Here is a 17456-nt window from a genome sequence, read left to right as displayed (position 1 = left end):
CTCCTCTTTTTTGTCTCCTGTTCTTCACATTTAGGTCACAGGAAACAAGATTTAGAAGTATTAGAAATAAAATGTAGGATAAACAAATATGAATGCCTGATTTTACAATAAACAAACCACCTTGACAGTAGTATTAAACTTTGAAAGGAGGAGATACATAAAAGTGAAGGAGCTAATTGGAAGAAATTAAAAAGAGTGGCATGTTCGCTGGTAGCATGGAGACTGCTTAAAGATGTCATAGTAGATTCTCAGTATGTATTCTCCTTCTCCATTAAAATAAATCAAAAAATAATGACAAAAGCAAGGGTAGTTAAACAGCAAAATAAATGCAGCTGGGGGAGGAAAAAAAAAGTTTACTGTATAAAAGTGGATGTTGTGTCCAAACGTAGAAAGTAGAAGGGAATGTCAACCCTGATAAGTTAAATGAGGTGGGGGGAGGAACATAAGCCCAGAAAAGATTTTGAGGAGTAACTTGCTGAACTCATGAAATCTAATAACTTTTTCAAATATATTAGAAGCAGGAAGCCTGCCAGAACTGAAACATAATTGAGGTATAAAAAGAGACACTCAGGGAAGATTGAGCTGTATCAGAAAATTTTGATCAAGGTTCTCTTGTTAGGAAGGAAGATTCCGAGGCTTGGTCCGTCCTCTACAAAGAATAAATCTGTGGAATTCTTTCAAAGTGTAATTAGAAGTGGTTTATGGTGAGGAGTGATCTGAACTGTAAAATGAGTAGTAATAAATTTCAGGTACCAGATAAGGTTCAAAGATGCTAAAAGAATTTTAAAATTAAATAGCTGAACTACTAACAGTTGCAATTAATGAATTTCTTAAATTGTCTTCATTCTCATTTTAAAATTACAAATGGCAAATGTATCTCTGCATTTCTTAAGAGTTCAGAGAGGGATGGAAGTTCTTCTAACTAAATGAGGTGGGTTTGTCTTCAGTGTAGATGTCTGCATCCTAGTCATCCTAATGATCCTGACCCCAGTGTTTCTTTTGACAAGATTCATCACTCCCTTTACACATATGTGGCTATCTCAGTCCTGACTAGGTGTCTGCACCTGACCGTAGTCATCGATGCTTCTCTTGAAGTAAGGTAAACCTAATTCCATCCTTTGAACCCATCTGGAGTTCAATAAATTTGATATCTGTACTGGGTAAATGATAAGAAACTGAAGTAAATAATAGTAGACATATGGATAATTGTGATCTAATGGGAAGGAGGTGGAACATCTTTGAAGCGTGATTTCTTTACAGGGAATGATGGAGCATTTAAATGAGCGTGATTTAGTTAATACAATGTTCCTGAATTCCAAAAAAACCCCTTTTGGTACATTGATTAATTGAAGATTAGAAGAGAGAGAAAGGAACAATAAGTGAATGAGATCGTGGTGTTGAGGAAAGAGATTATTAGTCATGTGGCTTTTGCTTTTCAAAGCAGTTGTAAGCTATTAGGAAACTGGTAAAAATGGCAATATCACAATTTGTTGCTGAGCCAGGGTTATTTAGAAGAGTTTCTAGAGTAGACTTGATTGTGATATTGTTTCTTGAGAGTGGAAAGTAAGAGATCCTGTATTGGAAACCTTCTGTTAGAAGGTCTGCTTATGCTGACTGTCACAAGTAATGCCCTGAAGTGTGTGTAATGTAGGCACTAACTGCTTTGCTCCATAGCTTCTGTCCTTTTGTGCTGCAATACTTGATAATATAGACGTAGCCTGTCAGCACTTTGCAATATTTTGTAGTCATAAGGAACGTTATTCCTGAATACTGCGTTTAAATTAGGACAGCATTTCCCCTAGGATCCTCTATAGTGTGTAAATTAATTTTTAGAAAGGTAAAAGTTACTGATTTCAAGGGCTGAAAAGAATGAAGGTTTAATCAGACTGAACAGAGAATATAATGCAAATTAAAACATGATGTAAACTTCTGAGCTGAAGTGAGGTTTACTTAACTGACACTAATGAACTGGTTTTAATGCACTGCATTGTATTTTAGTTGACAAAGTACCTGCAAGTTGTTTTTGCCTAACCAATAAATCTTTCAAAAGGGAGCTAGTTTGGTTGGTCGTATAATATTAAAATTAACTGATTTCAGGATGGAGACTGAAATCTTCAATGTAATTACCAGGGAATATTTATAGCAGCATGGTAGATTCTTAGCCATTAATTGGAAATCTTTTTACAGCTTCAGCATAGTGCCGTATCTTAACTGTGTACGTATATATAAGAAAGTATATATGTGTGTATATACATAAAAAATGTAATTGAACAGACTTGTCACCTCATGTGTGTTCAATGTACAGCAGTGGCACAATATGGTGTTGTCGTGATTTAACCCCAGCTGGCAAGTAAGCACCACACAGCCACTTGCTCACTCCCCCACCCCCCGGTGGGATGGGGGAAAAAATCGGAAGGGTTAAAGTGAGAAAACTCGTGGGTTGAGATAAAGACAGTTTAATAGGCAAAGCAAAAGCCGCACATGCAAGGAAAGCAAAACAAGGAATTCATTCACTGCTTCCCATCAGCAGGCAGGTGTTCAGCCATCTCCAGGAAAGCAGGGCTCCCTCACGTGTAATGGTGACTTGGGAAGACAAACGCCATCACTCTGAACGTCTCCCCTTCCTTCTTCTTCCCCCAGCTTTATATGCTGAGCATGATGTCACATGGTGTGGAATATCCCTTTGGTCAGTTGGGGTCAGCTGTCCCGGCTGTGTCCCCTCCCAGCTTCTTGTGCACCCCCAGCCTGCTCACTGGTGGGGTGGTGTGAGGAGCAGAAGAGGCCTTGACGCTGTGTCAGCACTGCTCAGCAGTAACAAAAACATCCCTGTGTTATCAAGACTGCTTCCAGCACAAATCCAAAACATAGCCTCATACTAGCTACTGTGAAGAAAATTAACTCTATCCCAGTCAAAACCAGCACAGCTGTAAGAATGACTATATTAAAAAAAAAAAAAAAGCTTGAATGTAAATGCTTTCTGACATACTGTAATAAAAGACTTCTGAGATTGTACATGAAGTAGGAGGAAGCTTCTTAGAAGCCACTTAACTCTTCTTACTCATCATGGTACCATGAATTTTGCAGCTTTTCATCTAGTTCTGCGTTTTCTTCAGTTGTGTACTATAAAACTTCAGCACTGTTACGTGCTCCTGTTGCTGGGAGTTGTTTATCTGCAACACTTTTTCCTGCTTTTTTAAAAACCCTTTTTTTAATTCAAAATAGTAGCAGCAGGGTAAAACTCTCTGGGCTTGTTTTATTCTTTTAAAATCTCTCTCTGGAACTGGTGTGTTCTAGAGACAAGCTGGCTTATTAAATAACTTCACTCAAACTGCTTTATTAAAAAGGTGTAATTTATTTTCCTGAAATACAAGTCTCTTAGACTATGTAGAAAGTGAAGATTGCTAAGAGGAAAACCACAATGCCTATACATGTTTCAAATAATGATCTGCTTACCCTTGTGTTCCTTGAGTAACTCTGTTTCAGATCCTAATTCAGTGAATTTATTAAAGTGAAATAAATAAATGAGACCGAGTAAACTAGCAACAGTGATAAAAGGTTTAAATTCATTTACATAGCAGAAAATATGAAGACCAGCAGTTTTGTGAGTCATATGTTATATGAAAGAAAAACACTGTAATGTAAATGAAGACTGATACAAATTGTCTAGCATTATAAACAAACCTGGAAGTCTTTCACACATGATTTACCTTTGTTTAGACTTGCATGTTGATGAGGTACAGACAAAAACTCCAGCCAACACCGTATCCAGATTCTTACGTAAAACAGAAGATCAATCATTACAATAAAATGGTGCATTTCTTTATGACAAAAGCTTCCTATTAATTTGTATAAAGACATTCATGAACAAAATGAAGTTTCTGAGCTTTAGCTCGAAATTCCTATCTTCATGTAGTTACCTCTGATTTTTGAAGAAGCCTGATTTGATCAATTGAGGGAAAAGATACAAGTGTTCAAATGAAGACAAGTTGCAAAGATTTCGTTCCAGAAAAAAAAGATATACTTTAATTGCAATATGAAGACATGAAGAATTTGTGCTGTATTTTTAAAAGCTAAGGTTTTTGTACTGAAGGAAGCTATTTTAGGAGGCGCTATGTTAACTATTTTACTAAAATTCAAATACATTTTATATGACACTTAATAGACTCAATACTGCTCTCCTTAGCCTAAAGCCAAATGAAGGCACTGGAATCAAGCTGCTACTGGAAGTAGCAGTTTATATATAAAAAGAAATATCCGTGTTTAAAAGAGGGTAATCCACGTACCTTGGTGAACTCCCCATATGATGTCCATTGAGTATGATTGGATGTGCTAAGAAAAGAAGAGTAAGATCTAGGAGTGATACTGAAGAAATGTTTTTTCAAAAGGATTGGAAAACTCAACTATATGTGAGTTGAGAGAGCTGACATGTTTTCATTGTAAGTTTTCAGACAGTTGTCTGTTTTTTTTAAACAATTAAACTGTCCTTTTCTCAAGCAAGAGTCTCTTCTCTTTGTATCCCTAGTGGAGGCATTGAAACTTTGAATCATGATAATCCTCTCTGGCCAAATTCCCGTGACTTTGCATAACAGTATATTGCGAAAAATGTTCCACAGAAATTAGCATGTTGTTCTTGCCGTCTTCTGTCTCTGTGTGCTTCTTCCACCCAAAATACGAAATCAGATATGTTTAACAGTTATGCCATTGTATCTGTAAATTTTTACAAAGCCTTCTTTGCTCAGAAGCAGCTTTGCAGCAGTCCTTACCCTTTTTTTTTTTTTTTTTTTTGTTACGGGAGTTATCTACACTTAATTTGCTCCAGTTTTATGTTAAGGTAGGTCTTCTGGTATTTCTTAACGTGAAACAAAGCATTAATATTGTTCAGTGGTTTACATACTGATTTTGTATGTACAAAGTATATTTTTGTAGTGTTCAAAGTATACAGACATTTGAAGTTCTCAGATACAGTGGAGAACTAGATGCTGAAATTTTAATGGCATGTTTGTGAACTCTGACTTCAGCTATGTCAATTTTTCATGAGATTTTATCTAAAAATACTTTTGTGCTAGCTGTGAATTTCAAACTGACTGTGACTTAATGCGTACACGTTTTATATAATTATTAAGAATTTTGTAATAGAAGACCGTGATGTGTTTAGTCAATCTCTTTCCATTCTCTCTCTTTGGGGTGGTCATCTTAGAAGCAGAAAACATTCTGCTTCTAACAGACAACTCTTCTATTGTTATTTACGTTCAAAAGATTATCTTCTTTACCTCCCCTTCCTGCAAAGTTAGTAGTAAAGCTGATAATTTCTTTTTCAAAGATGAGCTATTACACAAGAAATAACTGAATCCTTTTGCTCTCATTCTCTTTTTTGTAGGGATGGAGCCACTTTCTTTGATATTGTTCATGATGATCTGTTCGTGAAAGTGGGTCTAGGTCTCTGGGTAGCATAGATTAATGGTTTTCTTGTTGTTCCTGCTCTTTTCCATGTCAAACTGTGAATTTTATTAGTTTTAGTCTCTGCTGTATTTATTTAGAGATTTATTTTGCTTGATTTCTCAAAGAAACAGGATTCATATAATACGCTGTCTGCTGGTGCCTTTCTGGTTTTCCCTGTAAGAATAGCTTTTGAGTCTACTGACAAAACGTGGTGTGGAGAACAGATCAGAGATGTTAATTTTGTTCTAGTTTCATGACACTTGTTTATACATAGAAAAGGTGGATGCTAATAGTGCCCTGAAGGGGCAAAGAAAAAAAGACCATTAATTCTCACTTGGTTTGGTCATTTTGTCATCCAGTTGGCCAGTCAGCTCGCATGTGCTTCCTGTCTAACTGATGACCTAGTGAATATAGGTGGGAGTGTGAAATGTAGCTGTTCAGGGCAGTATAAAACCATAGGTAACTGCTGAGATTTAATGCAGTAGAGAATATTGGAATGAAAACCCAGCATTCCTTGTGTTGCTTTCAAAGCAACTTGTTGAAGTATCAGATCTCTGAGCAGTTTGAAGTCGTGTTTACTTGCTCCGTGTATTTTTTAGGGGCATTTTAGAGATGCTGTTTGTTTACTAAAGCTGTAGAAAATGCTGTTGTTTAATACCTGTCAGACTTAATGTAATGGAAAAACAGGTGATGCTTGCCTGCAAATTAGAGGAGACCTGCTCTGTTCTGCTGAATTAAACAGCCGAAATACTGAATTAGTGGATTGATCATGCAAGTCTTGTTAAGGCACTTCACTAACAGCATTAGCTTGCTTGTGGTAGTGAAGAGTGATGTACTGAGTATACAAATAGGACGCTTGCTGTCCATCTGCATCTATCCGAAACTAGAGTTGAGGGACTACCTGAAAGGTCATGAAGACCTTTGCATACATGCTGTAATCTAGTGATTAACTTCAAGGTAAAATTTCATAGCAGTTACTGTCTATGGATACTCAATTTCTACTTCAGCTTTTGTGAGGGTCTTAATGTATTTTGTGACCTTTTTGAAATTCTTTTTTAGTTTAAAGAATGCACTGCATCTTGATGGCAGGGTGATGCTGAAGATCTCCCTGGCAGCAGACACTGACTTTTTTTTCTTCTCTAGTTGTACAAGGGCTCACAGAGCAAATTTTTTTTTTTTGGGTAGGAAACATCTATGTTTCTGGGTGCAGAAACTACTGTTTCTCTTGCTTTTTCTGCTGTCAGGCTGACTTTTCTGTCTTGTTACATGTTACTAGTAATTTATCAAGGAGACGTTTGACTCTTCCTGAGAGAGTTGGGCAGGCCAGCTGGCTGCCACTTCTCAGGGGCCGACTGCTGCAGGAGGTCTCCTCGGACTTCTGCTTTGTGAACATCATTTGCTGTTTTCAAGGGGGAAGGAAAAGCTCAGCCAGCACAAAGAACCCTGGGTACTAGGTTTTTTTATTAAAACTTTGATTCTGGACTTATCACCAGGGGAAAATGAAGTCGGAAGGCTTTTAGCTATTTGTTTCCCAACCTCCTTTTTCAATATTTTAGCAAGTTGCATAAGGAAACAGAAAGTTGGTTGTCTTCCAGTGTAAACTGGCAGGTCAGACATGAACTGTTCCCTTTTTTCATTCTACCTTGCTGTAGGTTGTTCTGCAAGGGACACAATGACTTGATCAAAACAAGATTAACCAATTGTTTGCCAGAGAGCAAATGTTGTAATTTTAATATTTGACTTCGGTTTTAATGGGTAGTGACTGAGACCGAGTGCAAGTATTTTAAATTTCTTTAAATATTAAAGGGCTGAAAGGTACAGTTATAGCAATTGTGTTCTTCTAATTTTCTCCGTTATCTGCCAAGGCATGAAATGCTGTTTGTGTGATACTGTTAAATCACCGTTACTGAAATACTTAAAAAAGTTAGTCTATAACTGACCTTCTTTCCTGTCCTGGTCTGATTTTTCAATGGGTCTATTTTTGTGAAATACTGCTTCACATTATTGTGAAACTAGCAGGATGACTTCTATTTTCCACATTTAGTTCTTCTCCACATTTAGTAGATTTCAGTCACAAATGGTTTCTAACTGTGCAACTGAAGCTTTCAGATTTTTGTGTTCTTATGTTAGAAAAAGGTTCGAAGCAGCTTTGGGACAAAACCAATGTTCATTGTGTTGACGTGAAATAGTCCAGCAAAAAATTACCAAGAATATTGGTGGACTTGCAAAACTTTCAGTTGTCAGAAGCAGCCAAAAAAAGGTAATGAAAACAATTTGGTATGAAATGGGGAAATTGTACTATGAGGTTATACTGAACAAACTGAGAAGTATGTGCTCGAGTGGCAATACTGACTATGGCTTTGTTCAGCTTTATTTGGTTGCAGCTGTTCTGTGATCCTGATCTTTCAATGAGTCTGGAGAGAAACTGGAGGAAAAAAATAATCATGAACGCAGTTATTCCAGATGAGACAATAACCCAACATTTCTCAGTCAATAAATAAGTCTCTGTGATACCTACACAAGAGTATCCAGTAGCATTTCCAGCTGCAGAGCAGGCTTTTAAAGCTGTTGAGGTGAATTCATAGGTCAAAGGATCAAGTGGTGATTGCTTTCCCGCTGACGTATACAAGCATGAAGACACTAGGTGGGTAAAGACCTCCAAGAGTAGCTGTTTTCTCTCTCTTACTTGCAAAGAGAAAGATAAGTACTAGTGATAACTGTTTCAGTCACAGACAGCCTTCTGAACTATGGGTCAGGAGACTTAGTAGTTGAATAGATCCTCCCAGGAGGTTGGTGCAGTTTCTGATTGTGTCAAAATATGATGACAGCCCGGCAGATGCTAGGAAAATTCAGAGCTGTTTGAAAGTAGCAGTCTGTAGCAGGTTTTTGGCAACTATTAGGCTTTGCAAACTTGACTAAGCAGAGAAATTTGTATCATTCATTCATACCATGGAAGTCAGGCAACAGAGGTGCTCAGTCAAGGGAGAAAGGCTCCAACAGTTGCTTTCAGAAGTGGCTCTCAGGCAAGATCATGCAGCTCTTGCTCTTTTGCGTCATGAATGCTTCTTGATATGTCTGATTGATGTAGACTCCTTTAGCATCTCAGCTGAGATGCAGTGCTAAGTAAAAAGTAATAGAGCTGGTGGCTTGGCAGCAGCATGTTTTAAACCGCATTTCTTACAATACCAGCACAGAAAAATGTCGTTTTAGCCTTGTCTTTGCAGAAAGCATGCTGAGCTTCTACTGTGAAATAAAAATGCAAGTCTAAAATCTATAAACAAATGCTTTTTGCGAGTGGCAGCATGCTTTCTTTGAATACAATAATTGACAGTGTTTCACACTAGGAAATGAAAGCCAATTCTTCAGAATGACAGACCTCCGGTTTCAAGCAGAATTAAGTGCATATTGTAGTGTTGTCTTCGTTCTTGGTAGCTGTGATGCTCTCTATCTCAGTGGATTCTACTTGTATTATGAGCCCTTGCCCACATAACATGGCAAATAACAACCTGAATGCTGTCACCTGAAATTTTTATGAAAACGCTCAGTCTTGAACCACTGCAACTCCTGGCTGTGCTGTGCTGATCTGAGTGTGTGTATGTCTAATAATGTATTTTTGGGAAGATTTCCTACACGCAATTAAAACGTGGTGAGTGGCTCAAGAGACAGTTCAGCGAAACACAGACATAAGCAAGGCAATTTGTCAGTTTTGTGGCATTAATTTCATAGTGAAGGCGATTACAGTCAATGTTTATTTGCTTTGAAAGCGTATGTACTCATGGCCTTAGAAGCTTGCAAACTAAGCTGGATTGATGGGGGCAGTACAAACATCCATGGATGTTTGTGCCTTTCAAGGCCCAAGATAGTGTTTTGGGCAGTAGCGTGGTTTACATGATACGTTTCTCTCACATTTTTCTCACTCCTCCCTCCCACAGCTGCTATGCAGCATTTTCTACCCTTTCTTAAATATGTTGTCACAGGGGTGCCACCACCATAGCTGATGGGCCCAGCTTTGGGCAGCAGCAGGTCCATTTTGGAGTTGGCTGGAACTGGCGCTCTCCGACAGGGAGCTACTCCTGGTCTCTTCTCACAAAGGCCACCCCTACAGCACCCCTCGCTACCAAAACCTTGCTGCATAAACCCAATACACTTGTCGAAGCAGTTGGGTTGGTTTTTTTTTTTTTTTTTGAAAGCAGTATTTGGTATCACCCTTCCCTTTTCTCTTTTGTTTCATTGTTGAGTATTTTGATCTCTGAAGTATTTTCTAGAAACAGTTTAGTTATTGAATAGTTGTTTTTATTGGTAGCACATATATGGAGGAATGTTCACTGTGCTTTAAAACAATATCGGTCTAAAACTTTTCAGCTGTGTCATTCTCCCCTCTAAACACATACTCTCAGGCTTATTTCTGTTTGCAGACTCCCATTTCATAAAATGAAAGACTCCCAACATAAAATTTTGTGTTCAGGCCATATATTTCCAAATAGACGTTTTTTTCTGGAGACACAATTGTGTACATTGTTGAAAATAATTGTTGGATAAAATTCATAAGCATTTATTAGACATTATTGAAGATAACCCACATAACATATGTTCGTTTGAATGTTCTTGTATTTTTAAACAAAACCAAAGAAAAATTTTCTTACCAGTTGTTATGATTTAGTAGCATAATGTAGTACAATTATTTTAAGAATTAGGTAGTTTTAATGCAAGGTAACATCAGAAGTAATTTGTTTCTCTTCTTTGCCTTTGGTATTGTTTCAGCTAATGTTTCAGAACAGGGCTTGTTCACATAACAATGCTATTATTAATAACCTTAACATGCTTGAGGCCAATTGTGTTGGATATGTAGATTTACTAGAGAAATTGTAGAAATTTTTATCTTGACAATGAAAAAATTAACAAAAAGCACATATAGCCTGACATTTCAAAAATTCTGAAAAGTCCAGAAAACTGTCTTGCTTAAGATCACTTAATTATATTTGATCCATCCATTAAGGCTTCTGGAATATAACTCTAAGCATTGTATGCAAAAATTAGTTGGCATTCCATTAGAGTTATCTTGTATAAATACAAAAAACCAAGTAAAACTAGGTTATAACTTCATCTCAAACTTTGGTTACATGTAAGTTTGAAATTGTTTTTTATTTTTATTTTAAACAAATTTATTTTCTAGAAAAGAAAGATGTAACACAGAGCTTGGAAAGCTACACGGCAAAATGCCCTGGTACAATGGAATTCATCACTCTTCCAGATGGTTTGAAGTTACCTCCTGTTCCATTCACCAAATTGCCTATTGTGAGGTAAGACTCCAAAATACAATCTTTTAACTTTTCCACAGTACCTGTCAAATTTTAAAGGATACTGGAAGGACAGAGTCTTCTCAGTTTCCGTAAGCTGTTCACAGTAACATGGAAAAATGTCAAAATGTCAAATTGTATTGAGAAGTTCTTTGGCAAAAATAGAGCCTTTGAGCAGAAAATACTTTCTGTGGCCTTCAGTTTCAGAAGGAGAGAGGTTTGTTTTTTTTTTTTAACTGTCATTCAAGAGTTTCTAATACAATCAAAGGAAAGTATTTTGTAATTGCAGCTGAGACTTAAGTTAGATACCTGATCATACTGAAGGTCCACGAGTTGGATGCTGTCTCCATCCGTGGAGCCTGGGACTCAGCTGGAACTGATGCCTTTTGTAGCTGTTCCTTTCCAGATGCTGCATTTTCAAGCTGGCACCTTCACTGGCCTATTCTAAATCCATGTTCCTTCTTGTGCCTGTGTGCCAAGGCACATCATGCAGTCAGTCCAATGAATAATACCTTGTTCAGATTAAAGCCTAGCATGAAGTATTAGAGAGTCAGAGAGAAAACAGCCATTGGGCATCAATAATAAAAGAAAAGGCTAAAAGAAAATCTTTGTCAAGAAGTGGCTTTTTGAAGGAAAGATAATTACTATTCAGAAAAAATATGGTAGAAGTTATTGAAGAGTTCTCATAGAGATTTGAGTTCTCAGTGGGGTGTCATCACACGTGTCATGAAGCAAGAGTTCTGTATCACAAAGAGATAATAAAGTGTATATCCAAAGAGTGAAAATTATATTTATCTTCAGATTACTTTGTCATGATATAACTAGTTTTACTATATTCTCTCTAACTTCTTCAAATTTTTTTTCACATTTACTGAAGAAAGAGACCTTGTCTAACTATTTGTAGTGCATTTAACATGATAGGTATGTTCACACTAATAATTTGTTGCATGTGAGGTTCTTGCTTAAGGTGCAGGTTTGATTGGAGCATATGGTTGTATGCAGTCAGATGGAATTGTATGCGGAATCAGAACAGTCACACCGTTTCCAGTGGTGTCCTGGAAACAGTGTTTTTTTTCTCCTGGTTGGACCGAGTACAAAGCTGTGCGCTGACTAGCCACCTGGGTCACCCCACTTTCAATGTGTACTCACGGGGGAAAAATGCATCTTCCCTGGGGCCTTCCGGCATTGTCCCCTCAGTGGATTCACTTAGCACTGACAAATCATCTAGGATGACTTTGCAGATACCTGCTTTGTGTGGCCTGTTCAGTGGTGCAGTGCATACTTTGGAGTTGTAGCTGGTATCAACTTCTTTGCTGGAAAACGTGCAATGTGGACATGTGATCCCAAAACCTTAACTGTTAGAACCGAAGCTGTGTATTACAGTGGGAAAGTTATTTGAGTAATTTATTATCAGCTGACCTTGGGGTTGATTTAGTTTCACAAAAAAAATCTATGTGTAGAGCTGAACTAGCGATATTTGACTATCCTAGATCATATTTGCAGTCAAGACGCATAGGTAGTCACTTCCAGGTTTTGTAATCGAATTTAGATACCTGCTTTAGGATGAGTTGAATTACTGGGGTATGTGGACTGTATTGACTCATTTTCCATTGACCTTAAAGATGTCCAGTGACAAATTCAGGTAAGTGTCTGTGTGTTCCCTGTAAGTACTTTCTGAAGGCAGGTTCCCAGCTAAATACGTGAAGGAGGACTGTATTTCTTCTCCTGAAAGTTTTTAGACAACAAACTTAGTGCAAATTTTAACCTAGCCTTTTTTTTTTAGAAAAAAAAATTAAATAGTATTAAAAAAGAAGTTAATTACTTGAGTTACGTGATTGTAGAGAGAAGATAGAGCAAAAGCTCCCATGAAAATGTTTTTAAGGCAAAATACTTTCTTTTGAGAGCAAGAGTGCTGCCGGCCGCTTAGTGCCTCTTGCAGATCTCTGTTCTAGGAATAATCTTAGTATTACGCAGTACAAAACCAAAACTACCTTTCTTAATCTGACAGTGTATGGTATCTGTCTGCCTTGGCTGTCAAATAGGTGCAGAAATGTGATGCTAAAGTTCCCTTGAGTCTAACCCTTAACTTGTGCTGAAAAAGCAGCGTTGTGTTTAGCTGCGAAGTGTTAAATCCTGAATTAGTCTCAGGTTTTTGCTTTTTGCTTAAATTTTAAACTGTGGAGGAGGTGGATTGTGCTGGATGTATTCCATAGTGCTTTCTTGTTCTTCTCCATGCTGAATATTGAAGAAAATTCAAGTCTGGAAGATATGGGAAATGCCAATTGAATGCTTTTTTTATAGGAGTTGTACATATAGAGGCCAGTCAAAACTTTGGCAACAGATTACCAAGACTTCAATGGGAGAGGCTCTGCCTCACTTAAAATGTTTTGTATGCTGAGAGAAGGGGACAAGCACATTATATTTACTTGTTATTCCTAGGGCTAGCTTTAAGAAATTGCTTACCATCCAGGTGCTTCGTTTACGCTACCAGCTTGCACTGACCTGGCTGCGCTTGGAGTGTTGAAAATAGTTGCTGCTGTTTTGCCATGGTGTGAGGAACCCAACATCAACATTGTTTAACAGCTAAGAATTGCTGTTTGTGCTCCTCTCCCCCTTGCCCCTTCTTGTGTTTTGAAAGTTCTATAAAAGCCATAGTGATAAAAATCCCTAATCCAACAAAATATTAGTTGCGTCTAAATATATAGCCTCCAGTTACATCTACACAGCAGACCTAGCGTATTGTAGAAGCTGTCCAGCTGGTTGGAAAATAGCTGTGCTGCAGGACTGCAGAGCTCTTTGAGCTAAATCATGTTAATTTTTGAGACATAAGTTATAAGTGTGTGGAAATGTGGTTTTGATCAATGTTGAATAACCTAAGCTTATGATTCAATCCATGCTAGAGCCCTCTAGAAACATACACATTTACTGATTATGATGACTTCTATTTACTGTTGGCATTTCATGGTCTACTAGTTTGTAATCCATCTAATGTGGAGTGCTTATTTTGGATGCAGATTTCTTAATCAAAATACTGTGAAACATTGAAATGCCACAGTGAAATCAGAACATAGTTGCACTGTTACCTTTTTCTCCCCCATACCTATAAAGCAATAGAAGAGATTTGGCTTGGCAAAATCTTTATATTCCATTACTCATGTTAACTACTATTTAATGTCTAGCTGTCCTTTATTTAAGTATGGTATTCTTTATAGTCCTTCTTTTTTTTGTATTTATCCTGTCTTTTAACTAGATGCTTGGTCTATTATTGATGTGCTTTAAATATTATAATATTTTTATGTATTTTCTTTTAGCCTTTGGAATTTTGGGATTTTTTTCAAATACTGTAGTGCAATCTGGAAAGCTCCAGATTTTTGATGAAGCTTCAGAAATTAAAAGCATGTTGGATTGGAAAGTATTCCATTATAGCATACTATGAAATCATCATCTAGTATTTTCTCAAATAAAAAATAGAAGAATTTATTGTCTTTCTGTTCTAAGAGATGCACTGTTCCCTTTTTCAGAATTTACCTGTGTTAAAACTCATTTTCTTACTGATATACTTAAAAAAAAAAGAATTTTCTTCCTTTTCACCACTGATGTCTTTTAGTTGTCCTTACGTACTTTTCTTACTACTTTAAATTTACTTGGTGCCATTTTTTTTCCTTTCCTCTGTTTACTTAGTAGACTTGGTTTTTTTTTTAATTATTTTCATTTCCGCTCTAAACAAGGTTGTTTTTAATGAACACAACTTTTTCCAAATAGAAGATTTTGATCTTCTGGGTAGCTAGTGAAATTATTTTGTAATTCCTAATTGTCACTCATTTGAATTCGGTTCGGCTGAGCCAGGGGCTAGAAAATGTACATTGCTGAAGCTTTTCTGTCGTGGTTTAACCTCAGCCAGCAACTGAGCACCACACAGCTGCTCAGTGACTCTTCCCCCCACCCTCGGTGGGATGGGGGAGAGAATTGGAAGAGTAGAAGTGAGAAAACTCATGGGTTGAGATAAAAACAGTTTAATAATTGAAATAAAATAAAATCCTAATAATAATGATAATAATAAAAGAATATCCAAAGCAAGTGATGCACAATACAGTTTCTCACCACTCACCAACTGATGCCCAGCCAGTCCCCGAGCAGCGGCCTCCCCGGCCAGCTTCCCCCAGTTTATGTACTGAGCATGACGTCACATGGTATGGAATGTCCCTTTGGTCAGTTTGGGTCAGCTGTCCTGGCTGTGTCCCCTCCCAGCTTCTTGTGCACCTCCAGCCTTCTCAGTCGGTAGAGCATGGGAAGCTGAAAAGTCCTTGGCTAGTGTAAGCATTACCTAGCAACAACTAAAACTTAGTGTGTTATCAACATTATTCTCATGCTAAATGCAAAACACAGCACTGTACCAGCTACTAGGAAGAAAATTAACTCTAGCCCAGCCGAAACCAGGACACTTTCACACAAAGGTATTAAAAAATTTCCATGTGCCATGTATGACCTGTGAGGGTATAGCTGTCTAATATATGGCTGAAGAACATTCTTTCCACTGTCATGCCTTAAGATAAAAAAGGTTATCCACCAGTATGTATATAATAATGATGGATCAGCCCAAGCACTACTTTATATAAAGTAAAATTCCTTTTTATTAGCACTTTATCTAATTTAATGTTTGTTTCCTCAAATAAGTATCATTCACATGTTTTGCTTTAAGTTGCATTCTAGTTTGTAACAAAATTCTATCAAAAGAGTTTTCAAAATATGAAATAGTCAGGAATCTGTCATAGTTTCTCTCTATTCCTCAGGCTTGTTGTCTACTATTTTGCATTTGATTGTGATGCTGACATTAAATATCACCAACAGATAATATATGGATGTGATTTATTTCTTGTTCCAAAATACTTTGTGTTATCTAGTAACTTCTTAGCAGGTGTTTTATATCACAGAGATAACATGTCTGTGTAGTGTTACTCTTACAGCCTCATTATTTTTCAGCAGTAGCGCATTATCTTGAATGATTGGGGTAATTTTTAAAACAAATTGTTTTCTTGTATGTATATGCTTTTTATTAGTGGGATATTGATACAACTTGTTTAATGTGCTAAGGACTTACTGTGTGGGTTATTTGCCCACATTGCACCCCCTTCCTCAAGGGACCACTTCCGCTGGGGCTGGAAAAGCTGGAGGTGTCCATCTGGGCGTGCGGGGTGTAGGGCAGGGTAATTTACAGAACCATGCAATAGACACATACAGAAAAAGGCATAAACATATCTCTACAATAATGCTTCAAATCAGGTGTCCCACTCATCCTGTCAGGGAATTAAATCACTCAGCCAGCCAGGCACCACCAGCAGATTGTTTTATTTGATGCATGAAGTCCTGCAGGTGTTGAATGTTGTCCTCTATGCTGGTTGATTCATCAGTTATGTTGAAGCAACACACACCTTCAAAATCGGAGCAGTGTTTATGATGTCGAAGAAGGAGATAGGCCACCACTGATCAATTTTGTAATGTTCCTTGGGGTACAGCTGTTACCTACTCGGAAAAAATAGCAATGAGGAACATCAATATCAAAAGCACTTAGCATAGTATAATTTTGTAATACAGCTACTGGGGTTGGCGTGCCAATGAAACGTTGTCAAAACATCTGCAGCTGCTAATCCTCCCTCAATACAAAAGGCAGATGAGTTAGTTACAGTAGAGGCCAACCAAATCTAAGTATTGACATGTTGATCTCGCGGAAATGTATCCAGGGCATGTGCTTGTAGTACAAGACTAAAAAGCATGATGAGCCAACCTGTGGTAAGGGAGGAAAACAGGGGTATCGTCATCTCCTTCCAGTAACACATACGCTGTTGCTCCAACTCCTTCAGCTAATATCACTCTGGGTTTGATAACCTGATGTGGGGTAATTGCCCACACAGATGGAAGAGATATGCCTTGTGCTTTTCCAGATTGAACTTCAATTCGATGTTGGGTTCGCAACACCAGTAACACTGTTCCAATGCCTCTAGATAAGGCGCAGGTATTCGTCGAAGATACCTGAAATACAAGAACTTGAGAATCTGATATCAATAGAGGATGTAAAATAAGAGAAGTTGGGGTACAGAACCACATGGCATTCTCAGGGGTTATTATATGAACCTTCATGTCTAGACTAATAGGTTGTGGTCCCACCATGCAATCTGTCAGTGTAAACAATTCCATTTCCCCTCTAGTTAATATTTTGGGAGAGATACCATCTGGAAGAATTTCAGTCCTCACCACGTCTTGTACTGGAGGTGTTGTAATACGATCACAGGGTGTTTGATTATGAATATTCCGGCTGTTTAACAAAAACTGCTTTAGTAAGATGTGAACTCCAGTGCTGTAAATTTTTAGTACTGGTTAGCTTTTTTAATTGTTCCTTCAACATCCCATTCATTCTTTCAATCAAGGCATTAGCTTGGGGATGGTAGGCAATGTGGAATATCCAATCTATCCCTAGCCCTTGAGCCCAGTCTTGGACATTATGTCCAATAAAGTGTGTCCATTCGTCACTTTGTATTTGGTGAGAGGTCCGTATAGATGAATGAGTTGTTCTAATGCTTCAATTGTGTTAGGTTGATTAGCATACTTGGTGGGTTTAGCAAAAACCAGTCCTGACACTGTATCCACAGCAGTGAATACATATTGCCACCGCCTCGATAGGGGCAGGGGGCCCATGTAATCGACCTGCCAGGTATTCAAGGCCCA

At 37.7% G+C, this 17456-nt stretch overlaps 1 protein-coding gene across 1 annotated transcript in view; it reads left to right on the top strand.

Annotated features, from left to right (window-relative positions):
* The window catches only part of LOC103920645 (trafficking protein particle complex subunit 9), a gene marked incomplete at its 3' end in the record, with an annotated part of 60501 nt that overhangs the window by 38755 nt on the left and 4290 nt on the right, over positions 1 to 17456 (top strand). The window contains exon 9 of the mRNA XM_009328418.1: positions 10613 to 10739. Coding sequence (XP_009326693.1) covers positions 10613 to 10739 — 127 coding nt within the window. The remainder of the gene's footprint in view (positions 1 to 10612; positions 10740 to 17456) is intronic.

The sequence above is a fragment of the Pygoscelis adeliae genome, unplaced genomic scaffold, assembly GCF_000699105.1.
Source record: "Pygoscelis adeliae isolate BGI_AS28 unplaced genomic scaffold, ASM69910v1 Scaffold457, whole genome shotgun sequence".
Classification (NCBI taxonomy): Eukaryota; Metazoa; Chordata; class Aves; order Sphenisciformes; family Spheniscidae; genus Pygoscelis; species Pygoscelis adeliae.
The sequence above is the reverse complement of the archived record's forward strand: the minus strand, read 5'-3'. Positions and strand labels throughout refer to the sequence as shown.